This window comes from Bos javanicus, chromosome 19 (genome assembly GCF_032452875.1).
Source record: "Bos javanicus breed banteng chromosome 19, ARS-OSU_banteng_1.0, whole genome shotgun sequence".
Classification (NCBI taxonomy): Eukaryota; Metazoa; Chordata; class Mammalia; order Artiodactyla; family Bovidae; genus Bos; species Bos javanicus.
Genome location: NC_083886.1, coordinates 7,615,183 through 7,638,058, shown reverse-complemented (window position 1 = coordinate 7,638,058; position 22,876 = coordinate 7,615,183). Strand labels below are relative to the sequence as shown.

General features: G+C 40.4%; 1 protein-coding gene across 1 annotated transcript; it reads right to left on the bottom strand.

Annotated features, from left to right (window-relative positions):
* Positions 1 to 3,378: 3,378 nt before the first annotated feature.
* LOC133231647 (phosphatidylcholine transfer protein-like) lies at positions 3,379 to 21,332 on the bottom strand. The gene is made up of 5 exons (XM_061390025.1): positions 11,658 to 21,332; positions 9,102 to 9,181; positions 6,648 to 6,819; positions 5,708 to 5,775; positions 3,379 to 4,603 (listed from the first exon to the last, which is right to left on the bottom strand). The coding sequence occupies exons 1-5, from the start codon at positions 11,698 to 11,700 to the stop codon at positions 4,526 to 4,528; spliced, it is 441 nt and encodes a 146-aa protein (XP_061246009.1). The 5' UTR covers positions 11,701 to 21,332; the 3' UTR covers positions 3,379 to 4,525.
* Between the last annotated feature and the right edge of the window lie 1,544 nt (positions 21,333 to 22,876).

Here is a 22,876-nt window from a genome sequence, read left to right as displayed (position 1 = left end):
GGAGATGGTGGAGAACCATGCGGGGAAGTGAGCTGGTGTTAGGAATGACTGTGCTTTATTGGGTCACTGCTCAGCCGAAAATTCTTCAAACTTCACTCGCATTCTGGGTAGAAAGTCCAAATCCTTGCCATAGCTCTCAGGATCTCCTGTAGCCTCACTGCCTCCTTCTTCAGCCACATGTGAGCAATGTCTTCCTCCACTCTGATTGTTCAGATCCTTTGGAAGTTCCTGCAACATGACTGGCTCTTCTGCTTAAGGGATTTTATGGAAATGTTTCTTTAAATGTGGAAGAGTCTTCTTTTCCAACCTTCATCCAGCCAACTCCAACATGTTCTCTGCAACCCTTCAGATTTGGTTAGTGCCCCAAGTTTAGACTCTAACCCACTTTATTTGCCCTTTCTCACAATTTGTCATCCTTCAACAGCTTCTCCACTGTGTCTTCCTCACTAGATCATAAGCTCCTTGAGAGTGGACCCCAAGCACCTACTCATCCAAGGAGCTACCGTGCTGTCCCCTGGCCAGATGGATGCCAGACCATTGAGAAATACCTGTGAAGTGAATATAGATCTCAAAGCATTTAAAGATAATTCTCTGAACTGACTGGGTGGTGCCGGACTGAATGGGCTTTTCTTGCTTTCTCTCTTTCAAACCCAGTTGGGAAGAAGGAGTTTTGAAGGGCAGGCCCTTGAGGTGGGGATCTTTGGTGAGGAATCTCAGCCAGGAGCCAGGCCAGGACCCTCAATGTGACATAGCAACATTTTCATGAAGTGATCATCTACTGGAATTCCTCAGTTCCAAGGTCATCATTAACTTTAAACTGTTATGCAGTATGAATAATTAGACTGTGGAAAAAAATTAGCACTGAGAGTAGTTGCTACTTTAGTCATCAAAATCCTGAAATCCTGACTAATCTCAGCTGGACTGTCTAGACAGTAAGATTTTTGTAACATTGAAGTATAACCTATAGTCACATCAGCAAAGTCATCCTGTTATAAGCAAAGGACCTGAGCACTTTCAAGGAAAGACCCTACAGATCCTGAGGAATCAAGAACCCCTAAAATGATGATGTGGGAAAAATTGCCTTGGATTAGATTATTAAGTATTAAAATGGTATTTCATATAATCAAATCTAACCTCTACGTTTTGCCTTCTGGGTGGGTATGGTCAATCTTCTTCAGATCATTAAAGTCCCTCATTAGATACCATTTGAGTGCCTAGAATATACTCGCTTCAGTTCAGTTCAGTTCAGTCGCTCAGTCATGTCCGACTCTTTGTGACCCCATGAATCGTAGCACACCAGGCCTCCCTGTCCATCACCAACTCCCGGAGTTCACTCAGACTCACGACCATCGAGTCAGTGATGCCATCCAACCATCTCATCCTCTGTCATCTCCTTCTCCTCCTGCCCCCAATCCCTCCCAGAATCAGTCTTTTCCAGTGAGTCAACTCTTCACGTGAGGTGGCCAAAGTACTGGAGTTTCAGCTTTAACATCATTCCTTCCAAAAAAATCCGAGGGCAGATCTCCTTCAGAATGGACTGGTTGGATCTCCTTGCAGTCCAAGGGACTCTCAAGAGTCTTCTCCAACACCACAGTTCAAAAGTATCAATTCTTCGGCACTCAGCCTTCACAATCCAACTCTCACATCCATACATGACCACTGGAAAAACCATAGCCTTGACTAGACGGACCTTTGTTGGCAAAGTAATGTCTCTGCTTTTGAGTATGCTGTCTAGGTTGGACATAACTTTCCTTCCAAGGAGTAAGCATCTTTTAATTTCATGGCTGCAGTCACCATCTGCAGTCAGTAATCTAAGAGAAAGAAGAGTTTCTACCCACAAAGATCTTATTATCTACTCAGAGGGACAGATGAAATAGGTGAAACAAAGAGTTAGAGGAATGAGAATATAATTACATAATTAAATAATCATGTAATTATATAATTTAATTATAATATTTAATTATATTAAATTATATATTTATATATTATATATAAATATATGATTTATAAATATATTGTATATTTATAAATTAATAAATATTAATTTAATAAATTAATATTTATTAATAATATATATCATGTAATTATATATTAATTACATAATTAAATAATGGTGTAATTATATAATTAAATTCCAAATGATACATTCAATCCCTGCAGCGAGTCACATTGTAAAAATCTAGCTCAAACTCCAAAGTGCCAGTTCCATGTTTTTTGGTCCTCTGGCATTTACTGTTTGGTCAGGGGTTCTATGCTTCCCACTATTTGGTACTATCTTCTCCAATTTAGTAAACTTGAATGCCAAAGGGTTTTAACTCTACTAATTATAGCAAATGGTGATTTTTAAAGCTGCCTTACCTAAAAAGTTGGTGAAGAATCTGCCTGCAATGCATGAAATCTTCCTGCATCGGGAAAATTCCCTGGAGTAGGGAATGGCTACCCACTCTCGTACTTTTGCCTTGAGAATTCCATGGACAGAGGAGACTGGCAGGCTACAGTCCATGGGGTGACAAAGAGTTGTCGACTAATGCTTTCAGATACACTTTCACTTTCACATGTAGAAACTCAGCATTCTTAGTATTCTGTGTTCTTAGCAGATTATCAAACACTGTTAGTTTGCATGATACCATTTCATGTGGATTCTCTGCTGAAAGACTCTAATCCTAGTGCTTGTATTTCAATGACTTTGTATATAAACAGTCAACTTAACCTCTATTACATGAGATATTCAGATTTACTTTACCTAAAATTAAATTGCAGCTCCTCTGTCCATGGAATTCTCCTGGGAAGAATACTGGAGTGGATAGCCATTCCCTTCTCCAGGAGATCTACCCAACCCAGGGATTGAACCTGGGTCTCCTGCATTGTAGGCAAATTATTTACCACCTGAGCCACAAGATAAGCTCTACATTACTGATAGTGCTATTTTAATGATACATTTCTGAAGTATTCACTTATTTGCAGAATTCTATCCACATGACTAATCACTGGGACAGAATTGGTACATGGTTTAAAGGGAATCATGGGATGATTCAGGATCTACTGAAGGAAATTTATTTTTTTTTTGACTTGGTGTGAACCCGGGAAGATGCAGGTCTTCCATTTTCTACTAGCAGTGATCCTGCCACCAAACATGGCCCCAAATCTAAGAAACCTCAAAGAAGGACAGAGCAGATTTCTGTCAAGCACCTGTATCAACCACTACCTAAAGCCACTCGACACCTGACCTTGCATGTAAGTGAGCCTAAAATTCTCTTTTATGTTCAAGTCCATGAGTTAGGTTGGATTTCACTTGCAAACCAAAGAGACCTAACAGTCTCATTCATAGGGAATAAGGCAGAAAAGAGACTGTAGACAAGATGAGTATAAATCACTGTGTATTTATTTGATAGTCAACACACTTCCTTTTCCAGAGAGAAAAGACACAGTCTGAGTTATCCCATTTTAATAAATCCCATGCTTCTGGAATTACATCCTGAGTTTGTATGTCCAGTAATCAAGATTTGGTACCATCACACAAAGTGATTAAAATTTTTCCCTGAGATTATAAGGCTGTGACTTTGTCCACAGAATAGCTTTCCTTCCAAAATTCAAAATAAAAGTAGGAAAAGTGAAGTCTTCTGTTGGTGGGAGAGGCAGATAATTTAGAATTCCTGAGAAAAAAGGTGTAGGGTCAACCACACCACTAATTCATATTTCCCTGGCTGTGAACACTTATTCTTGAAACATGTCCAAATGTTATAGAAGGAAATTACACATAAAGAAAATTAATCTCAATGCTGTGTGCAGAGCAAGTTGGCTAATTCTAACCACCAGAGTTATCTTAATGCCTCATTGTCCAGCAAAACATGGAACTAGAGAGGTACAGGCAGCCTTCCCCAGTGGCATGTGGGAAAGAGAAAAATTCAGGCATGGATGATGAGACGAAAACTGTCTCACACTATATGCATAGTCAGGGCTGTGACATCTTTCAAAATGGTTTGAAATCAAAACAGCTCATGATCCTCCCCAAGTAGGAATGCGTAGAGGTTTAGGGGATTATCACCTCAAATCAGCAAAGCATAAGGCCAATGGACATACGTCTTCTGGTCTTGGCACACTGAGAGTCAGTTCTGAAGGCAAAGCAACTGCAAAAGGAGATCACTCTCCTGAGTTGCAATGATCCAGGTGTGGGAAGGAGCCGTCTCACTGGGATCAGTCGCCCTGAGGTGGTGGTGTCAGTCCTTCACCCACAACAACCTAGAATGGCATAATGAAATGGCTGTGCTCCCTAGAGGACTCCCCTTTTTAAAAATAAACAAACAAAGGTTTCCTTAACATCATCCACATTCAAAGTGGAAGAAGGCAGTGGGTCCCAGGTGGGGAGAGTGGCAAAGGAAGTGGATTTCAGGCAAACGCACTTGAGAACAAGCTGATGGAGAGCGTGTGGGCCTCTGAGGATGGAAAAGAGAGAGGCAGGCTGAGTGTCAGTGTTTGTGGCACTTGCAGACATCATTCTATGGACATCACTCCACAGACACAAGGCTCACAAATCTCTCTCTTCGGCTCTGTGGTACTTCAGACAGGCATTCTCCAAGTCTCTCAGGAAGCCGGGAATTTCACTCTGCAAAGGAAAGGAAACTTGTCACTTCTCTGTCCTCACAGTGCTCTCTCTTGATTCTTCAGGAAGTGGCAAAGATAACGAAGATGGCCTTTGGAATAATAAATGTGACAATAGGGCCCCCGAGCAGATTTCCACAGAATGTGGCCACAGATGATGACACAAGTTAAGACACAAGGCACTGGTAAGGCAAGGTGGCCACTGTTGTAAGACCTTGTGTATTTTGCTAATAAAAAGCTAAGATATTTCTGAGATATCATATTTTGAAAGAAAAAGGAAGATAGGAGATAGGGATGGGCTGTGGGACTCTTCCAAAAAAGTGAGAGAAAAGATTTGCTTTACAGAATTAGAAAATGGTAAGGATGGGAGTGGGCAGGGGGATGAAGCAGGATATGTGATCTTTCAGTTAGCATTGATCACTTCGATTTCCCCAAATGTTGTTTTATTTAATCCTTCTCTATAGAGTGGGGATATCCATCTCTATTTTTTGGAGGGGAGAAACTGATGGCTTGCCTAGATTACACAGTCAGAAACAAGGTCAGGATTCAAAATATCTTATGCTTGATTCAAAGCCTATGTGCTTTTTCATTCCCCCAGAGAACTGGTGATCCCTCCAGTCAGTAGGTAGGACCTTACAAAGCAGACTGAATGGCAGGCATAATTCCAGGTCCTAAGCAGTCTCTAGTGATCTGGGTCAACTGAGGCTCCCACTTCTCAACAGAAAAAGAAAATAAGAACAAAACTGGAAGTTTTCCCAGGCTTGGACATGACTCACTGCCTCCCAAGTCAGCTTGGCCTAACTCCTCCATAAGCAAATACAGGGCCCACAGGCACCATTGTTCCTACGAGAAGCAGGCTATTGTCTGGAGGTTCCAGAGAGTGATCCTGATGAGCTCTTTGTGGGCAAGCAAGGAGGGCTGGCATTCCAGGTAAAGACTCTATGTCTTTTGTCCCGGCTGCTGTCCTGGCTGCAACTCCAGTCCTAACCAGACTCAGTCAAACAAGCTGTGTGAGGCCCGAGACAGCGCATCTCTCCAGACTGACAGCGCTACAGGCTAAGTTAACATCTGCCAAACACACCTCCCCTGCTGCCTTCTGGGATCTTACCTTGGTGAAATTGTTAAGGATCCAGAACGGAATTTGGCCACCTGGGTTATTGAAGTAATACATGAAAACTAGAGAGGGAAAGAAAGCACAATTTACAAGAAGGAAAAATAGAGCCAAACCCCTGGAAATGCCCAGGCTTATATTCATTCCAGAAATTAAGGAGGGAAGTAACACTGAATTCAAGTGAACTCTTGCCTCTGCCTTGTCTTGTGGGAGACTTACATATATGCATTTAGGAAAACAGCCCAGGCACATTCTGCTGCTTTTTATTAAAGGCATGATACTTATTATCTATATCTAAATGGGATATATCTCCCATTTAATTTTTTTCTCTCATTAACTGTATCAATTATAAAAAGTTGATAAAATTGAATGCCAGTTTATAAATGATAAAATGAAGACTCAGAAGAGTAAAGTGACATGTAAAGGTGGCAGATTTAACACATGTCAGAACTAAGTTCAGATTTTGCTGCTGCCTCAAGGTCACATCCATTCCATTCCAGCAGATGGCTGCATTGACTCCTCCCAGACTCTTTCCTAAGGCTGAAACTCAAGGCAGACAGGTTCTGAGTCCCTGGGTTTTTGCTGAGAAGGAGCTGCCTCCCCAGAGGTGGTCCCACCAGCCCTCCTGCCCACCCCTGTCCAGCTTGTGCATGTACAGGACTTTCCTGAAGTGAGTTTCTAAACCTTCTGGATCACTTGGATGTTTTGATTTCATCTGGACAATGGAGTCAGTAAAGAATGGACTGATCAGATTTAAACATCCATCTCTCATTGTAGCTAAGCTTCTGGGGTGAACTGAGTCTCATTTGATTTATTTGCACCCATGCTCAGTCTCTGACCTCAGGGAAAAAGCATCCTGCATTTGATAGGCCTGCAACCCATGTGGCCTTCACATGGGTGGCCCAGGCAGGTGCACCAACATATGCCCAGTATTTACCTTCACTCCTCCAAGAGTCATAGCTCTGGATTGCCAGGCTCTGCTTGTACTGCTTCACCCGGATCATGCCCGACTTCTCTGAAAACCATGGCACAGAGATGCTCTGGGCCAGGATCACGTGGACCTTCCGCCCTTCAAAGTTCAGCTCTCGCCGCTGCCGCACATAGACACACTACACCACCAGTCAAGGCACAACATCAAGTCCAGCATCTCAGACGAGTCAGAAGCAAAGGGACATGATTCTCTTCCTCCACTTGGTGTTTGCTCCCTTTATTGTTACTTCACTTCCTGTCCTACATACCCTGCAACACCATGGCTCTTCCCACCTGCTGTTCCCATTTGAGAGAATGCATTGAGGGAAGCATCACTACGAACAAAGCTGGTGGAGGTAATGGAATTCCAGTTGAGCTATTTCAAATCCTGAAAGATGATGCTGTGAAAGTGCTGTACTCAATATGCCAGCAAACTTGGAAGACTCAGCAGTGGCCACAGGACTGGAAAAGGTCAGTTTTCATTCCAATCCCAAAGAAAGGCAATGACAAAGAATGCTCAAACTACTGCACAATTGCACTCATCTCACATGCTAATAAAGTAAGGCTTAAAATTCTCCAAGCCAGGCTTCAGCAATACGTGAACTGTGAACTTCCAGATGTTCAAGCTGGTTTTAGAAAAGGCAGAGGAACCAGAGATCAAATTGCCAGCATCTGCTGGATCATCGAAAACACAAGAAAGTTCCAGAAAAACATCTATTTCTGCTTTAATTGACTATGCCAAAGCCTTTGACTGTGTGGATCACAATAAACTGTGGAAAATTCTGAAAGAGATGGGAATACCAGAGCACCTGACCTGCCTCTTGAGAAACCTGTATGCAGGTCAGGAAGCAACAGTTAGAACTGGACATGGAACAACAGACTGGTTCCAAATAGGAAAAGGAGTACATCAAGGCTGTATATTGTCATCCTGCTTATTTAACTTATATGCAGAGTACATCATGAAAAATGCTGGGCTGGATGAAGCACAAGCTGGAATCAAGATTGCCGGGAGAAATACCAATAACCTCAGACATGCAGATGACACCACCCTTATGGCAGAAAGTGAAGAAGAACTAAAGAGCCTCTTGATGAAAGTGAAAGAGGAGAGTGAAAAGGTGACTTAAAGCTCAACATTCAGAAAACTAAGATCATGGCATCTGATCCCATCACTTCATGGCAAATAGATAGGGTAACAGTGGAAACAGTGGCTGATTTTATTTTGGGGGGCTCTAAAATCACTGCAGATGGTGATTTCAGCCATGAAATTAAAAGACACTTACACCTTGGAAGGAAAGTTGTGACCAACCTAGACAGTATATTAAAAAGCAGAGACATTACTTTGCCAACAAAGGTCCATCTAGTCAAGGCTATGGTTTTTCCAGTGGTCATGTATGGATGTGAGAGTTGGACTATAATGAAAGCTGAGCACAGAAGAATTGATGCTTTTGAACTGTGGTATTGGAGAAGACTCTTTAGAGTCCCTTGGGCTGCAAGGAGGTCCAACCAGTCCATCCTAAAGGAGATCAGTCCTGGGTGTTCATTGGAAGGACTGATGTTGTAGCTGAAACTCCAGTAATTTGGCCACTTGATGCGAAGAGCTGACTCATTTGAAAAGACCCTGATGCTGAAAAAGATTGAGGGCATGAAGAGAAGGGGATGACAGAGGATGAGATGGTTGGATGGCATCACCACTCAATGGACATGGGTTTGGGTGGACTCCTGGAGTTGGTGATGAACAGGGAGGCCTGGTGCTGCAATCTATGGGGTCTCAAAGAGTTGGACTCGACTGAGCGACTGAACTGAGCTGAACTGATTGCAGCCCCAAGTCAGCTGCTAACCACCTGTCTGTGCACCTCTGTCACCTTAACTCTCTAGGTCCCCACATCCTCCTCTGCAGACTGAGGGAGTGTATTGAATACTCTTTATGAAAAGTTTTTTCAGGTCCTCAATTCTGACACAAGAATATTTCCTAGAAAAGTTCTCAAGAAACTATTAGCTGCCTCCCACCGTTACTGATGCTACATGTAGTCAGGCTCAGAAGCCACACCCTGAGGTCTCTGAAAGCCACACAAGAAGCAACAGCTTTAGCAGATGCTTACACAAGAGTAAAAGACAGTGTTGTCTACAACTCCTGGCCATGCCACCATTGGGTGATAGCCACGAGGCACAGAAACACTAAGAAAGCTGATCAATGTTACACCAGGATGGGCTTCCCTGGTAGCTCAGATGATAAAGAATCTGCATGCAATTGGAGTCCCATCCCTAGAACCAGAAGATCCCCTGGAAAAGAGAATTGCTACTTACTCCAGTATTCTTACTTGGAGAATCCCACAGATAGAAGAGAATGGCAGGCTACAGTTCATGGGGTTGCAAAGAGTTGGACACTTTTGAGGGACTAACACTTGACTTTTGGAAAGGATACATCTCTGTTGGACATGGGAAAAGGGTACTTCATTTGCCAATAGACTGCTTCTTCTCCATCGACTTTTATTTCGCGGAGTTCTAAAAAAAAAAAAAAAGAAAATCAAATGACGTTATTGCATCTGGAAGTCTCTTTGGCTTCAATTAACAAAAAGTGTTGATATGATAGTCTTGTAGAAGACGATAAACCACTAACTCAGAAGGCACTGACTTCCAGGAAAAGTCATTATCACTGAAAGCTTGTTGCCCAGGAACAATGTTTAGTAGACTTAAAAACACATTAAAAATAAATGAATCCAACAAAATTTGTTCATTGGAAGCTACACACATTCTGAGGTAGAATGTGATAATAAAATTAGGCTTCCAAAAAATAAAATTTCAAGTTATTAAATCATGGTAACCATTGGACGGCACTGCAATACCAATAGTTCTACTGTTGTGACTTTACTCCTCACCTTAAATTTATTGACATATTACAACTATCCTGGGACTGAGCAATGCAGTTTAGTGTTTACAGTTGTTTAATGAAGGTTTTGGAGAGGTTAGTCTTCATCCTAAGCAGGAAGGAGCTTAACTATGCTAACACTATGCTACTTGCCTCTCTCCCATTTTGCTTTATACTACAGAGACAGGAAGTAAATCTGCATAATGTCCACCATCCTTTTGTATGCAAATAACATCAGTTCAAGGAGGATAGCAAAGGGATACGATGAAGTGCGTAGCCTCTGCCCTCAAGCTGGGTGGGAAGCTTCTAACTAACCATGTAGAGGAGTCAAGCTAAGACTGCTGAAAGAGCCAAGAGAGCCCCTTGAGGAGGTGCTGACAGCAGAAATGTGTTATTTAATTCAGCTTCTGAAAGAAATAAAACCTATTAGAAGCAGACTATGCAGTAAAGAACTTATCAGTCCATTACTACAAGAGGCTGAAAATGCCCTTGAAAGGAAGGCAAGGAGGGACCATCCGTTGCTTTTGGCTACTCTGCTATGACTCTCCCCTTCTTGCACCAGAATCTCTTTCTCCTTCAGATCATCACCCTTCCCCTCCTTCTCCACAGTATGGTTTAAGCAGCACTGACTCAGTGTTAATTTCGGGGATGGGAAAAATGAGTCAAACATGATCACAGCAATTGGTTTAGGGAAGGCATGTGTGGATAGTCTTGGCTTGCCACTCTAGCAAGTTTAGGCCCAAAAGTGGTTTTGTAAAGGCTCTCAGGAAGCTCAGAGAAGATCTAGGAGGAATAGAGTTAGGTTAGGAACCTCAGGATTGCTCCAGAGATGTTAAGCTACTGCAGCCTCTGGACCATACTCCATAGTGCAGACTCTTAATGCCAAGTCCCACACATCAGAGGCTCTGCCAGCATCTACAGCACATGACTGAACCATGACTGCTAGGAAGATGAACAGAGAATGTGTGACTTCTCCCTTGAATTAGTGGGCATCACAATGAACCCTAAATAGTAAGAGTATTTTATAACATTAAATGACCCCAAACCATGACAAACATCCCCAGGAAATAAGCGCATGATCCATGCTGAAGCAATAGAAGCCAATCCTGGGAATCTGGATGCCATAAGTAGGAATGTTCCTGTCCTTCTGTGGTTGTGTACATGGTTAGAATGTAAGCCTACATCTTCTGGTGGTATTTCTGCCAAGATACAAGAATCTGCCTGAGATTGTGGTCAACACAAAAGAAAACAGTCAAACTGGAGAACTGAAGTACCGAATACAGCTGTCCTGGAGGCCAGATACTCTTGGATTTTTAATGCCATGAAACAATAAACTCTTTCCTTTCCTTACAGTGCCATTTGTTAGCTTTTCTTACTTGCAAACAAAATTCTTGACCACAGCAAGGGTCTGTCAGGATTTCTATGCCCCTCAGCTAGCTGTGTATCTATTTCACACTGACTGAGATGGCAGAGGCCATTGCTCACTCTAAGTGGGAAAAAGATACCTTATCTATTCCCTCTATAATTCTCCATCACTTATAGGAAAAATCTAAGAAGTGTAGCCAGGTGGCCAGCCTAGGCCTTTGGGGCTAATTCCAATTCTGCTACCACAACTATGCAAGAACACAAAATTGCTCATAGTTGTCTTCCTTTTTTAACATTTCATGTTGTTTCAGGTCTTTTTCATTTTACTAATGCTGTTATTTGGGCCAAATATCCTTATTCCACTCACCCCCTCATCTCTTACTTCCCCATACACATATATTCTTGCCATTTATAAAACTTTGATTCCACTTCTAAAGCAAAGTTCAAACATGATCTCTTCCAAAAAGCCTTTCATGAACATCCAGGTATATATATATCCAGGTACATATACCTGGATATTCAGGTATATATATGTATGAGATGACAACAAACTTGCAGTAAGGGCAAAATACCACATTTAAGCCCAGCACTTCAGATATTTAAGCCAAAATTTTAAATGAAACATAATATAACTAAACTTATTGCATATATAACATAATATAACTAAACCTATTGCATTCTACTGGGTAGAGTAAATAGGAATATATTCTACTTTCTAATAGTGTTTTTAGATCAAGTGTGACTCACCTTGGACATACTGGTCCCACTGTTTTCTATATTCTAAGTCCATATAGACATCTGCAAGTAGATCTGGTGGAGATCTCACAATACCAGAGACCTTATACTCATGAAGTCCAGTCAGCTATAAAATGAGAGCAGACAGAAATAGCCTACTGATTCTCGAGTTGCTATTACACAGCACACAAAAAGTTGTTGTTTGTGCAACGTCATTCCTGAGCACCTCCTCTGTAGACTCGGTGATGCAATGCTGAAAAAGCAGGTGAGGATTCTGCTCTCATTGCCTTTGCCACTGGTGGTGACAGCTACCCAGGTAATGTAAATAGGATAAAAGAGAGTTATGTGATAAATGGTATCTAGTTTTGGTGGGCTGGTGGTCAAGTGTCCGGGAAATGTCTCTATGTTGGACTGATCAGAAGAATTTTTTCTAAATAGTAGAAGGAGCCAGCTATGGGAAGATTAGGAAAGCCCATTCCTGGTTGGGAAAGGGCCTTCAGGTTGATTGATTGTCTTACTCAAAGAACAGAAAGTCAAGGGGTCCAGAGAACCATGGTGGGGGACAGTCAGAGAAGCAGCGGGGGCTGGGTCCAAAGGGATTTGTGAACCAAGGTAAAGGGGTAAGAGGTCTTATTCTAATTGCTATGGAAAACGAATTAATTAAAACAAGGAAATAATTTTTAAAAACATGGTTCTTGCTGCTTGAAAATAGATCATAAGGGGGCAAGAAGATGGGTTAGAAGACCAGGACAATGATCCAGAGAAGAGACGTTGGTGACTGGACAAAGGTAGCAGAAATGATGGGGAGAAGTTAGTGATTTAGGGACACATTTTCAAGTAATGTCAACAGGAATTGCTGACAGACTGGCTGTGGGGACAGAGAAAGCAAAGAATTTTTTAAAAGTCTTATAACATTTGCTTAAACAACCAGGTAGACAGGAGATCACTTTTCTGAGATAGCTACAACTTGCGGAGGTGGTGATCTTACGGCTTCAGGGTAACCAAGAGCTCTATGGTGAGAATGTTGAGCTAGAAATGGTTATTAAATATCCATGTGGAGGTATCATATAGGCAGCTAGCATCCAGGCTTCAGACTATTTTAGATAACCACAGAGAATAATGAAATTAAAAATATTGTTTTACCAATTTCAAAACAGAATTTTTCACCAACTGCATCCTTTTTTCTGTAAGCAACTCGTGTATAGAAAAGAATGAAAGAGGGGAAGAAATACCAACTTCAAACCATACTAGTCCCTTTTAATCAGAAAAGGGCCATTTCTAGATTCCTAACTAGAAAACATATTCCTTGTTTCTATGTTAAGCCATATTATGTGAGGATGTGGGCTGGAGTGGATACACTCCACTCTCTATACAATGGCAGCTAAGAATTCCTGACCTTCACCTTGACTAGAGACTATATTGTTAAGGTTAAACTAATGACGTAATCTGGAGAAGGCAATGGCAACCCATTCCAGTACTCTTGCCTGGAAAATCCCATGGGCAGAGGAACCTGGTGGGCTGCAGTCCATGGGGTCGCGAAGAGTCGGACATGACTAAGCGACTTCACTTTGACTTTTCACTTTCATGCATTGGACAAGGAAATGGCAACCCACACCAGTGTTCTTGGCTGGAGAATCCCAGGGACAGGGGAGCCTGGTGGGCTGCTGTCTATGGGGTTGCACAGAGTGGGACACGACTGAAGTGACTTAGCAGCAGCAGCAGCAGCAGCAATGACTTAATTAATTTCAGTGCAAAAGCTAATAAACTAAACAAAGTGAACCTTTTAGATGGACTCGTACTTCCAGTTGTTAACGCAATGCTATTGCCTAATCAAACATGAATGAACCCATGTTCTTAAACACTGTCCCAGGAACTTATGTGAAGTCAAGGGGTAAACATGGAAATCTTTCTAGAGATTCTGAGGTTTCAAGGGTCTCCTGACTCAGGGGGCATAACCATAATTCCCAGTTGAGGAATCTCAGATGTATGTGAGGGTACCTGGCAGGAAATGGAAAATAAAATTGAAACTGAATTCAGAAGGAAGTGTCAGCTTTAAAAGTAAATGGCTTTATACCAAGTATTTCCAACCAGCAAATGACATGCTGGTAGGTCTGACCCCTTTACATGCTGTGCCATGGATGCCCCAAAGAAGGGCAGGTCAAGGTGAAAATATCTTCTTCTCCTCCTCCCTCTCCCCTCCTTCTCAAGGATGGGAAGACAGTGAGGGTTTATAGACAACACACATCTACACTCATACACACTTTAATCAGCTTTGAGAGAGAGAGAATTAGCTGCTCTTCAGGAATAATGTGGCCCCATTTTCTACACAGAGTGAACAAAGGGGATAATTATGTATAGAGATTATGATCTTCCCAACTTCACATGAGTTAGCTTTGATTATTTGGATGAATTAAGGCAAACTGAATCCTCTAAGAGTGTTTCCCTTTCCTCCTAAATGTATTGATAATTTTAGCTCTTAGTGACTTCAGTCCTGTAATATTGCAGAAAAGGAAACAGAAAGCCCTCTAATAAGAGAGAAATATAATGCTGTGATTTGTGTCAATACCCAAGAATGAATTATTATGACAACTTCCTTTAAACATTCCCTTCATGATACGACTGAAAAATGCCAGAACACCGAAGAAACCAAATGCTTAATGACTCCTTTCCTAGTCTATCAGTAAAATGTTTTTTCAGGCACTTAGCAGCCTCACTCAAATTTGGATCAATGCACTTTTTTAAACCATCATTTCTTTTAAAAGAGAAATTCAGCCAACACAATAATGTTTTGTCATTGAAAAAATAAAGTGAATTTTTATAAGTATAAAAATAATTCATAATCTTTAAGAAAAATTATAAAATGCCCAAAATAACAAAGTTAAAATGCCATGCAACTCTATAATTCACAAACACCTAATTGCAATATATGACATATTTCTCCTTTTTTCAAAATATTTTATTGAAACAGTTGATTTACAATATTGTGTTAATATCTGCTGTACAGCAAAGTGACTCAGTTGTAATATATACGTATATTCTTTTCCATTGTGATTTATCACAGGACATTGAATATAGTTCCCTGAGCTTTACAATAGAACTTTGTTGTTTATCCATCATGTATACAATAGACTGCATCTGCTAATCCTAAACTCCCCAATCCTTCACTCCCTAATCCTTCCTCTCCCTCTTGGCAACCACAAGCCTGTTCTACATTTCTGTTAGTCTGTTTTTGTTCATAAGTACATTCATTTGTTTCATACTATGGATTTAACATAAAAGTGATATCATATGGCATTTGTCTTTCTCTTTCTGACTTTTTCACTTAGTAGGGTAATTTCTAGGTCCAATAATATTGCTGAAAATGGCATTATTTCATTGCCAGCAACAATGTAAGAGGTTCCTTCTCACACCCTCTCCATCAGTCATTATTTGTAGATTTTTAATGATAGCCTTTCTGACTAGTGTGAGGTGGGACCTTGTTGTTTGGATTTGCATTTCTCTAATAATATCATTGGAAGGACTGATGCTGAGGCTGAAACTCCAGTACTTTGGCCACCTCATGAGAAGAATTGACTCATTGGAAAAGACCCTGATTCTAGGAGGGATTGGGGGCAGGAGGAGAAGGGGATGACAGAGGATGGGATGGCTGGATGGCATCACCGACTCGATGCACATGAGTTTGGGTGAACTCCAGGAGTTGGTGATGGACAGGGAGGCCTGGCGTGCTGCGATTCATGGGGTCACAAAGAGTTGGACACGACTGAGCAACTGAACTGAACTGAATAATTAGTGATGATGACCATCTTTTCAAATGCCTGTTGGCCATCTGTGTATCTTCTTTGAAGAAATGTCTATTTAGGTCTTCTGCTCATTTTTCTATTGGGTTGTATTTTTTTGTTATTGAATTGTAGGAGAGGTTAAATTAAGCCTTGTTAGTCATATCATTTACAAATATTTTCTCACAGTCCATAGGCTGTCTTTTTGTTTTGTTTATGGTTTCCTTTGCTGTGCAAAACTTATGTCTAATTAGGTCCCATTTGTTTATTTTTACTGATATTTCCATTGCCTTGGGAAACTGACCTAAGAACACATTGGTATGACATGTCAGAAATTTTTTGCCTCTTCTAGGAGTCATCTGGTGTCTTGTCTTATATTTAAATTTTTAAGCCATTTTGAGTTTATTTTTGTGTGGTGCGAGGGTATGTACCTACTTCATTGATTTACATTTGGCTGTCCAACTTTCCCAGCACCACCTGCTGAAGCAATTGTTCTTTACCAATTGTATGTCCTTGCTTCACTTATCAAAGATTAATTGTCCATAAATATGTTGGTGTATTGTTGGACTCTCTATTCTGTGCCATTGATTCATATGTCTGTTTTTGTGCCAATACCGTATGGATTTGACTACTGTGGCTTTGTAGTATTGTCTAAAGTCTGGGATGGTTATGCTTCCTGCTTTGCTCTTTGTCCTCAAGATTGTTTTGGCAATTCTGGGTCTTTTATGGTTCCATATGAATTTAAGGATTATTTTCTATAGTTCTGTGAAAAATGCAATGAAAATTTTGATAGGTATTGTATTAAATCTTTATATTGCTTTGGATAGTATGGCCATTTTAACAATATTTATTCTTACAATCCAAGAGCATGGGATATCTTTCTATTCCTTGGAATTTCTTTAATTTTCTTTATTAATGTGTTACAGTTCACAGTGTATGTCTTTCACCTCCTTAGTCAGGTTTTACCTCCTAGATACTTTACTTTTTTTGCTGCGATTTTTGCATTCTCTTTCTGATAGTTCAAGTTAGCATAAAGAAACGTAACAGATGTATGTATGTTAATCTTGTATTCTGCTACTTTGCTGAATTCATTTATCAGTTCTAGCAGTTTGTGAAGTGAGTCTTTATGGTTTTCTACATGCAGTATCAAATCATATCATATCATTATATATGAACATCAGTTCAGTTCAGTTCAATCTCTCAGTTGTGTCCAACTCTTTGCGATCCCATGAATCGCAGCACACCAGGCCTCCCTGTCCATCACCAACTCCCGGAGTTCACTCAGACTCATGTCCATCGAGTCAGTGATGCCATCCAGCCATCCCATCCTCTGTCATCCCCTTCTCCTTCTGCCCCCAATCCCTCCCAGCATCAGAGTCTTTTCCAGTGAGTCAACTCTTCGCATGAGGTGGCCAAAGTACTGGAGTTTCAGCTTTAGCATCATTCCTTCCAAAGAAATCCCAGGGCTGATCTCCTTCAGAATGGACTGGTTGGATCTCCTTGCAGTCCAAGGGACTCTCAAGAGTCTTCTCCAACACCACAGTGCAAAAGCATCAATTCTTCAGGGCTCAGCTTTCTTCACAGTCCAACTCTCACATCCATACATGACCACTGGAGAAACCATAGCCTTGACTAGACGGACCTTTGTTGGCAAAGTAATGTCTCTGCTTTTCAATATGCTATCTGGGTTGGTCATAACTTTTCTTCCAAGGAGCAAGCGTCTTTTAATTTCATGGCTGCAGTCACCATCTGCAGTGATTTTGGAGCCCAAAAAAAGAAAGTCTGACACTGTTTCTACTGTTTCCCCATATATTTCCCATGAAGTGATGGGACAAGATGCCATGATCTTCATTTTCTAAATGTTGAGCTGTAAGTCAACTATTATATATAATGACAATTTTACCTCCTCCTTATCATTTTGAATAGGTTTTATTTCTTTTTATTGTCTGGTTTGTGTGTCTAAGACTTCCAATACTATGTTGCAGAGAAATCGTGAGAGTGGTTATCTTTGTGTTGTTCCAGATTTTAATGGAAAGACTTCCAACTTCTCACCCTTGGTTATTATATTGGCTGTGACTTTGTCATAAATAACTTTTATTATGCTGAGATATTTTCCCTCTATACTGACTTTCATAAGAGTTTTATCATAAATGGATATGAAATTTTACCAAATTATTTTCTTGCATCTATTGAGATGATCCTGCGGGCTTTGTCACTTTTGCTGATATGATGTACATACTTATTGATTTGCGTGTTGAAACGTTATGGTGGCCTGAGAGGATTTCAACTTGGTTGTGGTGTATGACTTTTTTATTGCTCTTGGAATTGATTTATTAATATTTTGTTGAGATTTTTGTATCTATATTTACCAAAAATATTGGCCTGTAATTTTCTTTTTCTATAATATCTTTCTCTGGTTTCAGTATCAGAGTGATGGCTTAATAGAATGTTTTCGGGCATGTTCATTCCTCTTCAAACTTTTGGAACAGTTTGAGGAAGATTGGTACAAGTTCTTCTCTGTGTGTTTGGTAGAATTTAACTGTGAGGCCATCTTGTTCTGGACTTTTGTTTGTAGGGATTTTTAAAATTATAAATCCAATTTCACTTTTAGTGATTGATCTGATCATGCAATTTATTTCTTCTTGATTCAATTTGATGGGGTGTGTGTTTCTAGAAAGTTGTCTCTTTTTTCTAGCTTGTCAAATTTGTTGGTATATAATGGCTTATAGTCTAATATGTGTGTGTGTGTATATATATATATATATATATATATTTTATGGTTGTTATTGTTGTTGTTAAGTTGCTCAGTCATGTCTGCATGCTATCCTTCACCATCTCCCAGAACTTGCTTAAACTCATGCCCATTGATTTGGTGATACCATTCAACCATCTCATCCTTTATCATCTCCTTCTCCTCTTGTCTTCAACCTTTCCCAATATCAGGGTCTTTTCTAGTGAGTCAGCTTTTTGCCTCAGGTGGCCAAAGTATTGGAGCTTCAGTTTCAGCATCAGTCCTTCCAGTGAGTTTTCAGGGTTGACTACCTTTAGGATTGACTGGTTTGAACTTTTGTTGTCCAAGGGATTCTCAAGGGTCTTCTCCAGCATCACAGTTCGAAGGGATCAATTCTTTGGTGCTCAGCCATTTTTACTGTCCAGCTTTCCCATCTGTACATGACTACTGGAAAAACCATAGCTTTGACTAGACAGACCTTTGTTGACATAGTAATGTCTCTGATTTTCAATATGATGTCTAGGTTTGTCACTGCTTTTTCTTCCAAGGAGAAAGTGTCTTTTAATTTCATGGCTGCAGTCACTGTCCACAGTGATTTTGGAGCACAAGAAATCCAATTTTCTATGGTATTGATTGCTATTTCTAGCAATCTATGGTATTGATTGTTATCTCTCCTCTTTCAGTTCTTATTTTGTTTTTGGTCTTGTTTTCCATCTTATCTTCTTGGTGGGTATGGCCAGAGGTTTGTCTTTTTTTTTTTTTTTACCCTTTCAAAGCACCAGGTCCTGGTTATATTGATTTTTCCTGTTTCATAATCTCTATTTTATTGTTTCCTTTCTGATCATTATTATCTCCTTCCTTCTGCTGCCTTTAAGTTTTGTTTGTTCTTTTGCTTTTCTAACTCTTCTAGGTTAATGTTAGATTGTTTAACTGAGATTTCTTATTTCTTAAAGAAGACCTGTATCACTATGAACTTCCTTCTAAGAACTGGTTTTCCTGCATCCCATAGATTTTATATCACTGGGTTTTCATTATCATTTGTCTCAAGGTATTTTTAGTTTATTCTCTGACTTCATCATAACATATTTAAGATGCTTGAAATAATTTCTATACTCTTAAATTTGTTGAGGCCTTTCTTGTGACCTAGTATGTCATCAATCCTAGAGAATTTCCCAAGTGCACTTGAAAATAATGTGTATTTTGCTTTTTGGGAAAGTAGACATATTTCTTTTAAGTAAATAGATAGTTGTAATTGTTACAAAATGGAAGTAATATAAACAAGTTATGCTATTTTAAAGAATATTACTTTGAAGCTTGGAGAGATAACACCTAATTTATTAATTACCACGAATTATTTCTGTTTCCATATACTTCTACAAATGTGAAATATTTTTGAAACAACTATTCTATATAAACATGGACAATAATGACAATTTTTCCTTCAGAAAGCAGGAAATTTTAGTAGAGATATATTTTTAGGGTAAATGATACTAACACTTTGTCTGTTTATAGTTTTTATAACTGTTTACAAATGTTTAAGGAAACTGTTTTCCATTTTTGTATTCTCACCAGTAGCACAGGAGCATCTTATCAGTATTGGGTACCACTGTTTCTACAAAAACATTTAATAGGAAAAGAGCATAAACCTTAGTTTTATTTGGTCAATGTTTTTAGTATTGATGTGTAAGTCTCTTGCAAAGTATTGATATGTAAGCTCTGCAACACCTGTTGAAGATACTTTTCCAAGCATACTAACATTTCAATGACTCCAAACAAGCTTATTCAAGGGGTTCTTGGCTTGTCCTAAGGCTCCTCCAAAAGACCAGTTCTAAGAATGACTCAATTTCTTTATCTAAAGTAAAACACATTGCATGATTTTCTAATACTCTATTTATAGGGTATTTAATTCCCTATACTTCAAATAGTTAATGAATTATTCAATAGTAGAGAATTAGTATGAAGTGTATAACACAATTAGCAGAAGAAACAGAATATTTGTTAGAGTATATACTATCTTTCTTGCTAGAGTATCCCTATGGCCATGTGCATAGTTAATAACTATCCTGGTCTCCTATGCCGGTGAAGGCAAAAATGAAAGTCACTCAGTCGTGTTCAACTCTTTGCGGCCCCATGGACTATACAGTCCATGGAATTCTCCAGGCCAAAATACTGGAGTGGGTAGCTGTTCCCTTTTCCAGAGGATCTTTCCAACCCAGGGATCAAACCCAGGTCTCCTGCATTGCAGATGGATTCTTTACCAGCTGAGCCACCAGGGAAGCCCATATGACACCTCCTTCCTGTTTGGAATACATACAGGACATTAACAACTACAACAGCTATTCTGTGGCTAAGAGACAGCAAAGAGGATGTGGACTAAAAAGATTCAAAGAGTTTTACTAGCCATACTGGTCAGGTGATCCAATGCTAGCAACTGGTGACCTCTAACTACTTATTAGGTGAAAAAAATAAACCTCATTTTATAAAGTCATTGTTAATCCAGTTTTCCTTTACTTGTAACTAAAAAGCAATCCTAATTATTTTGAGTAGTCCTACTGACAATGAATTTTACTTCAGTTCTGTGATCCTGGAAAAGAGTAGAGGTATGAAACACTCACTATCTTTGTGTTCCAGAAAACAGCTTACCACAAAAAAGCCACCTTTCTCCCCATGATTTAGATGAGACTCATACACACACACATGTCTTATTCACCTATCACAAGGCCAGACACAGCACCTCTAAATTTCCTTTCATTGTCCCATAAATGATCACCGAAACAGTTTACTCCAATGATCAGTCAGAACAAAATGCTTGATAACCAAACTGGTTAAACATATTTCCTTCCTTCAGATCCCTAAACTTGATCAAGCTCAGCCTGAGCAGCATCTAGATACTTCTAAAAATAAACTGGTTCCAGGCAACAAAAATCTCTTTTCTATTCTCCAGTCAGGCCACCTTCATATCACTTCCCCACACATGACTTCAGTTTTGTTGACTCCTGTCTGTAAAAAATACCTTTCTGCCTCACTCCTGAGACACCTACAGATTTTATGGTCAAAGTATTCTGCCTCAATGGACATGAGTTTGAGCAAGTTCCAGGAGATGGTGAAGGACAGGGAAGCCTGGCATGCTGCAGTCCATGGGGTCACAAAGAGTCGGACATGACTGAGTGACTGAACAGCAACAACAATTCTACCTACTATAATAACCCCCCCCCCCCCCGCCCCCGGCTTCTTGCCCGCCCCTCCCCCCCCAGCGAACCGGCTCTCACGGGCCGGCCGGCCGGCCTAGCTCCCCTCCCCGGCCCCGACGGGCGGGCGGGCTGCCCTGAGGAGGCGGGGAGGGGAGGGCTGGGTCGGCCGGCTGGCAGACAACGATGCCGAACTTCTGCGCGGCCCCCAACTGCATGCAGAAGAGCACGCAGTCGGACCTGGCCTTCTTCAGGTTCCCGCGGGATCCGACCAGATGCCAGAAGTGGGTGGAGAACTGTAGGAGAGCAGACTTAGAAGATAAAACACCTGATCAACTAAATAAACATTATCGACTGTGTGCCAAACACTTTGAAACTTCTTTGATCTGCAGAACTAGTCCTTACAGGACAGTTCTCCGAGATAATGCCATACGAACAATATTCGATCTTACCAGCCATTTGAATAATCCACATAGTAGACACAGAAAACGAATAAAAGAATTGAGTGAAGATGAAATCAGGACACTGAAACAGAAAAAAATTGATGAAACTTCTGAACAGGAACCAAAACATAAGGAAATAAACAACAGCAATGCTCAGAATCCCAGTGCAGAAGAAGTGGGTGAAGAGCAGGATGAAGACATTTTACCTTTAACTCTTGAAGAGAAGGAAAACAAGGAATATTTAAAATCTTTATTTGAAATTTTGATTCTTATGGGAAAACAAAACATACCTCTGGATGGACATGAAACTGATGAAATCCCAGAAGGTCTTTTTACTCCTGATAACTTTCAAGCACTGCTAGAGTGCCGGATCAATTCTGGTGAAGAGGTTCTGAGAAAGCGCTTTGAGACAACAGCAGTTAACACATTGTTCTGTTCCAAAACACAGCAGAAACAGATGCTGGAGATCTGTGAGAGCTGCATTCGGGAAGAAACCCTCAGGGAAGTGAGAGATTCTCACTTCTTTTCCATCATCACTGATGATGTGGTGGACATAGCAGGGGAAGAGCACCTGCCGGTGTTGGTGAGGTTTGTCGATGAAGCTCATAACCTGAGAGAGGAATTTGTAGGCTTCCTGCCTTACGAAGCTGATGCAGAAATTTTGGCTGTGAAATTTCACACTGCAATAACTGAGAAATGGGGATTAAACATGGAGTACTGTCGTGGCCAGGCTTACATTGTATCTAGTGGATTTTCATCCAAAATGAAAGTTGTTGCTTCTAGACTTTTAGAGAAATATCCCCAAGCTATCTACACACTCTGCTCTTCCTGTGCCTTAAATATGTGGTTGGCAAAATCAGTGCCTGTTATGGGAGTATCTGTTGCATTAGGAACAATTGAGGAAGTTTGTTCTTTTTTTCATCGATCACCACAACTGCTTTTAGAGCTTGAAAATGTAATTTCTCTCCTGTTTCAGAACAATGAAGAAAGGGGCAAAGAACTGAAGGAAATTTGCCATTCTCAGTGGACAGGCAGGCATGATGCTTTTGAAATCTTAGTGGACCTCCTACAAGCACTTGTTTTATGTTTAGAT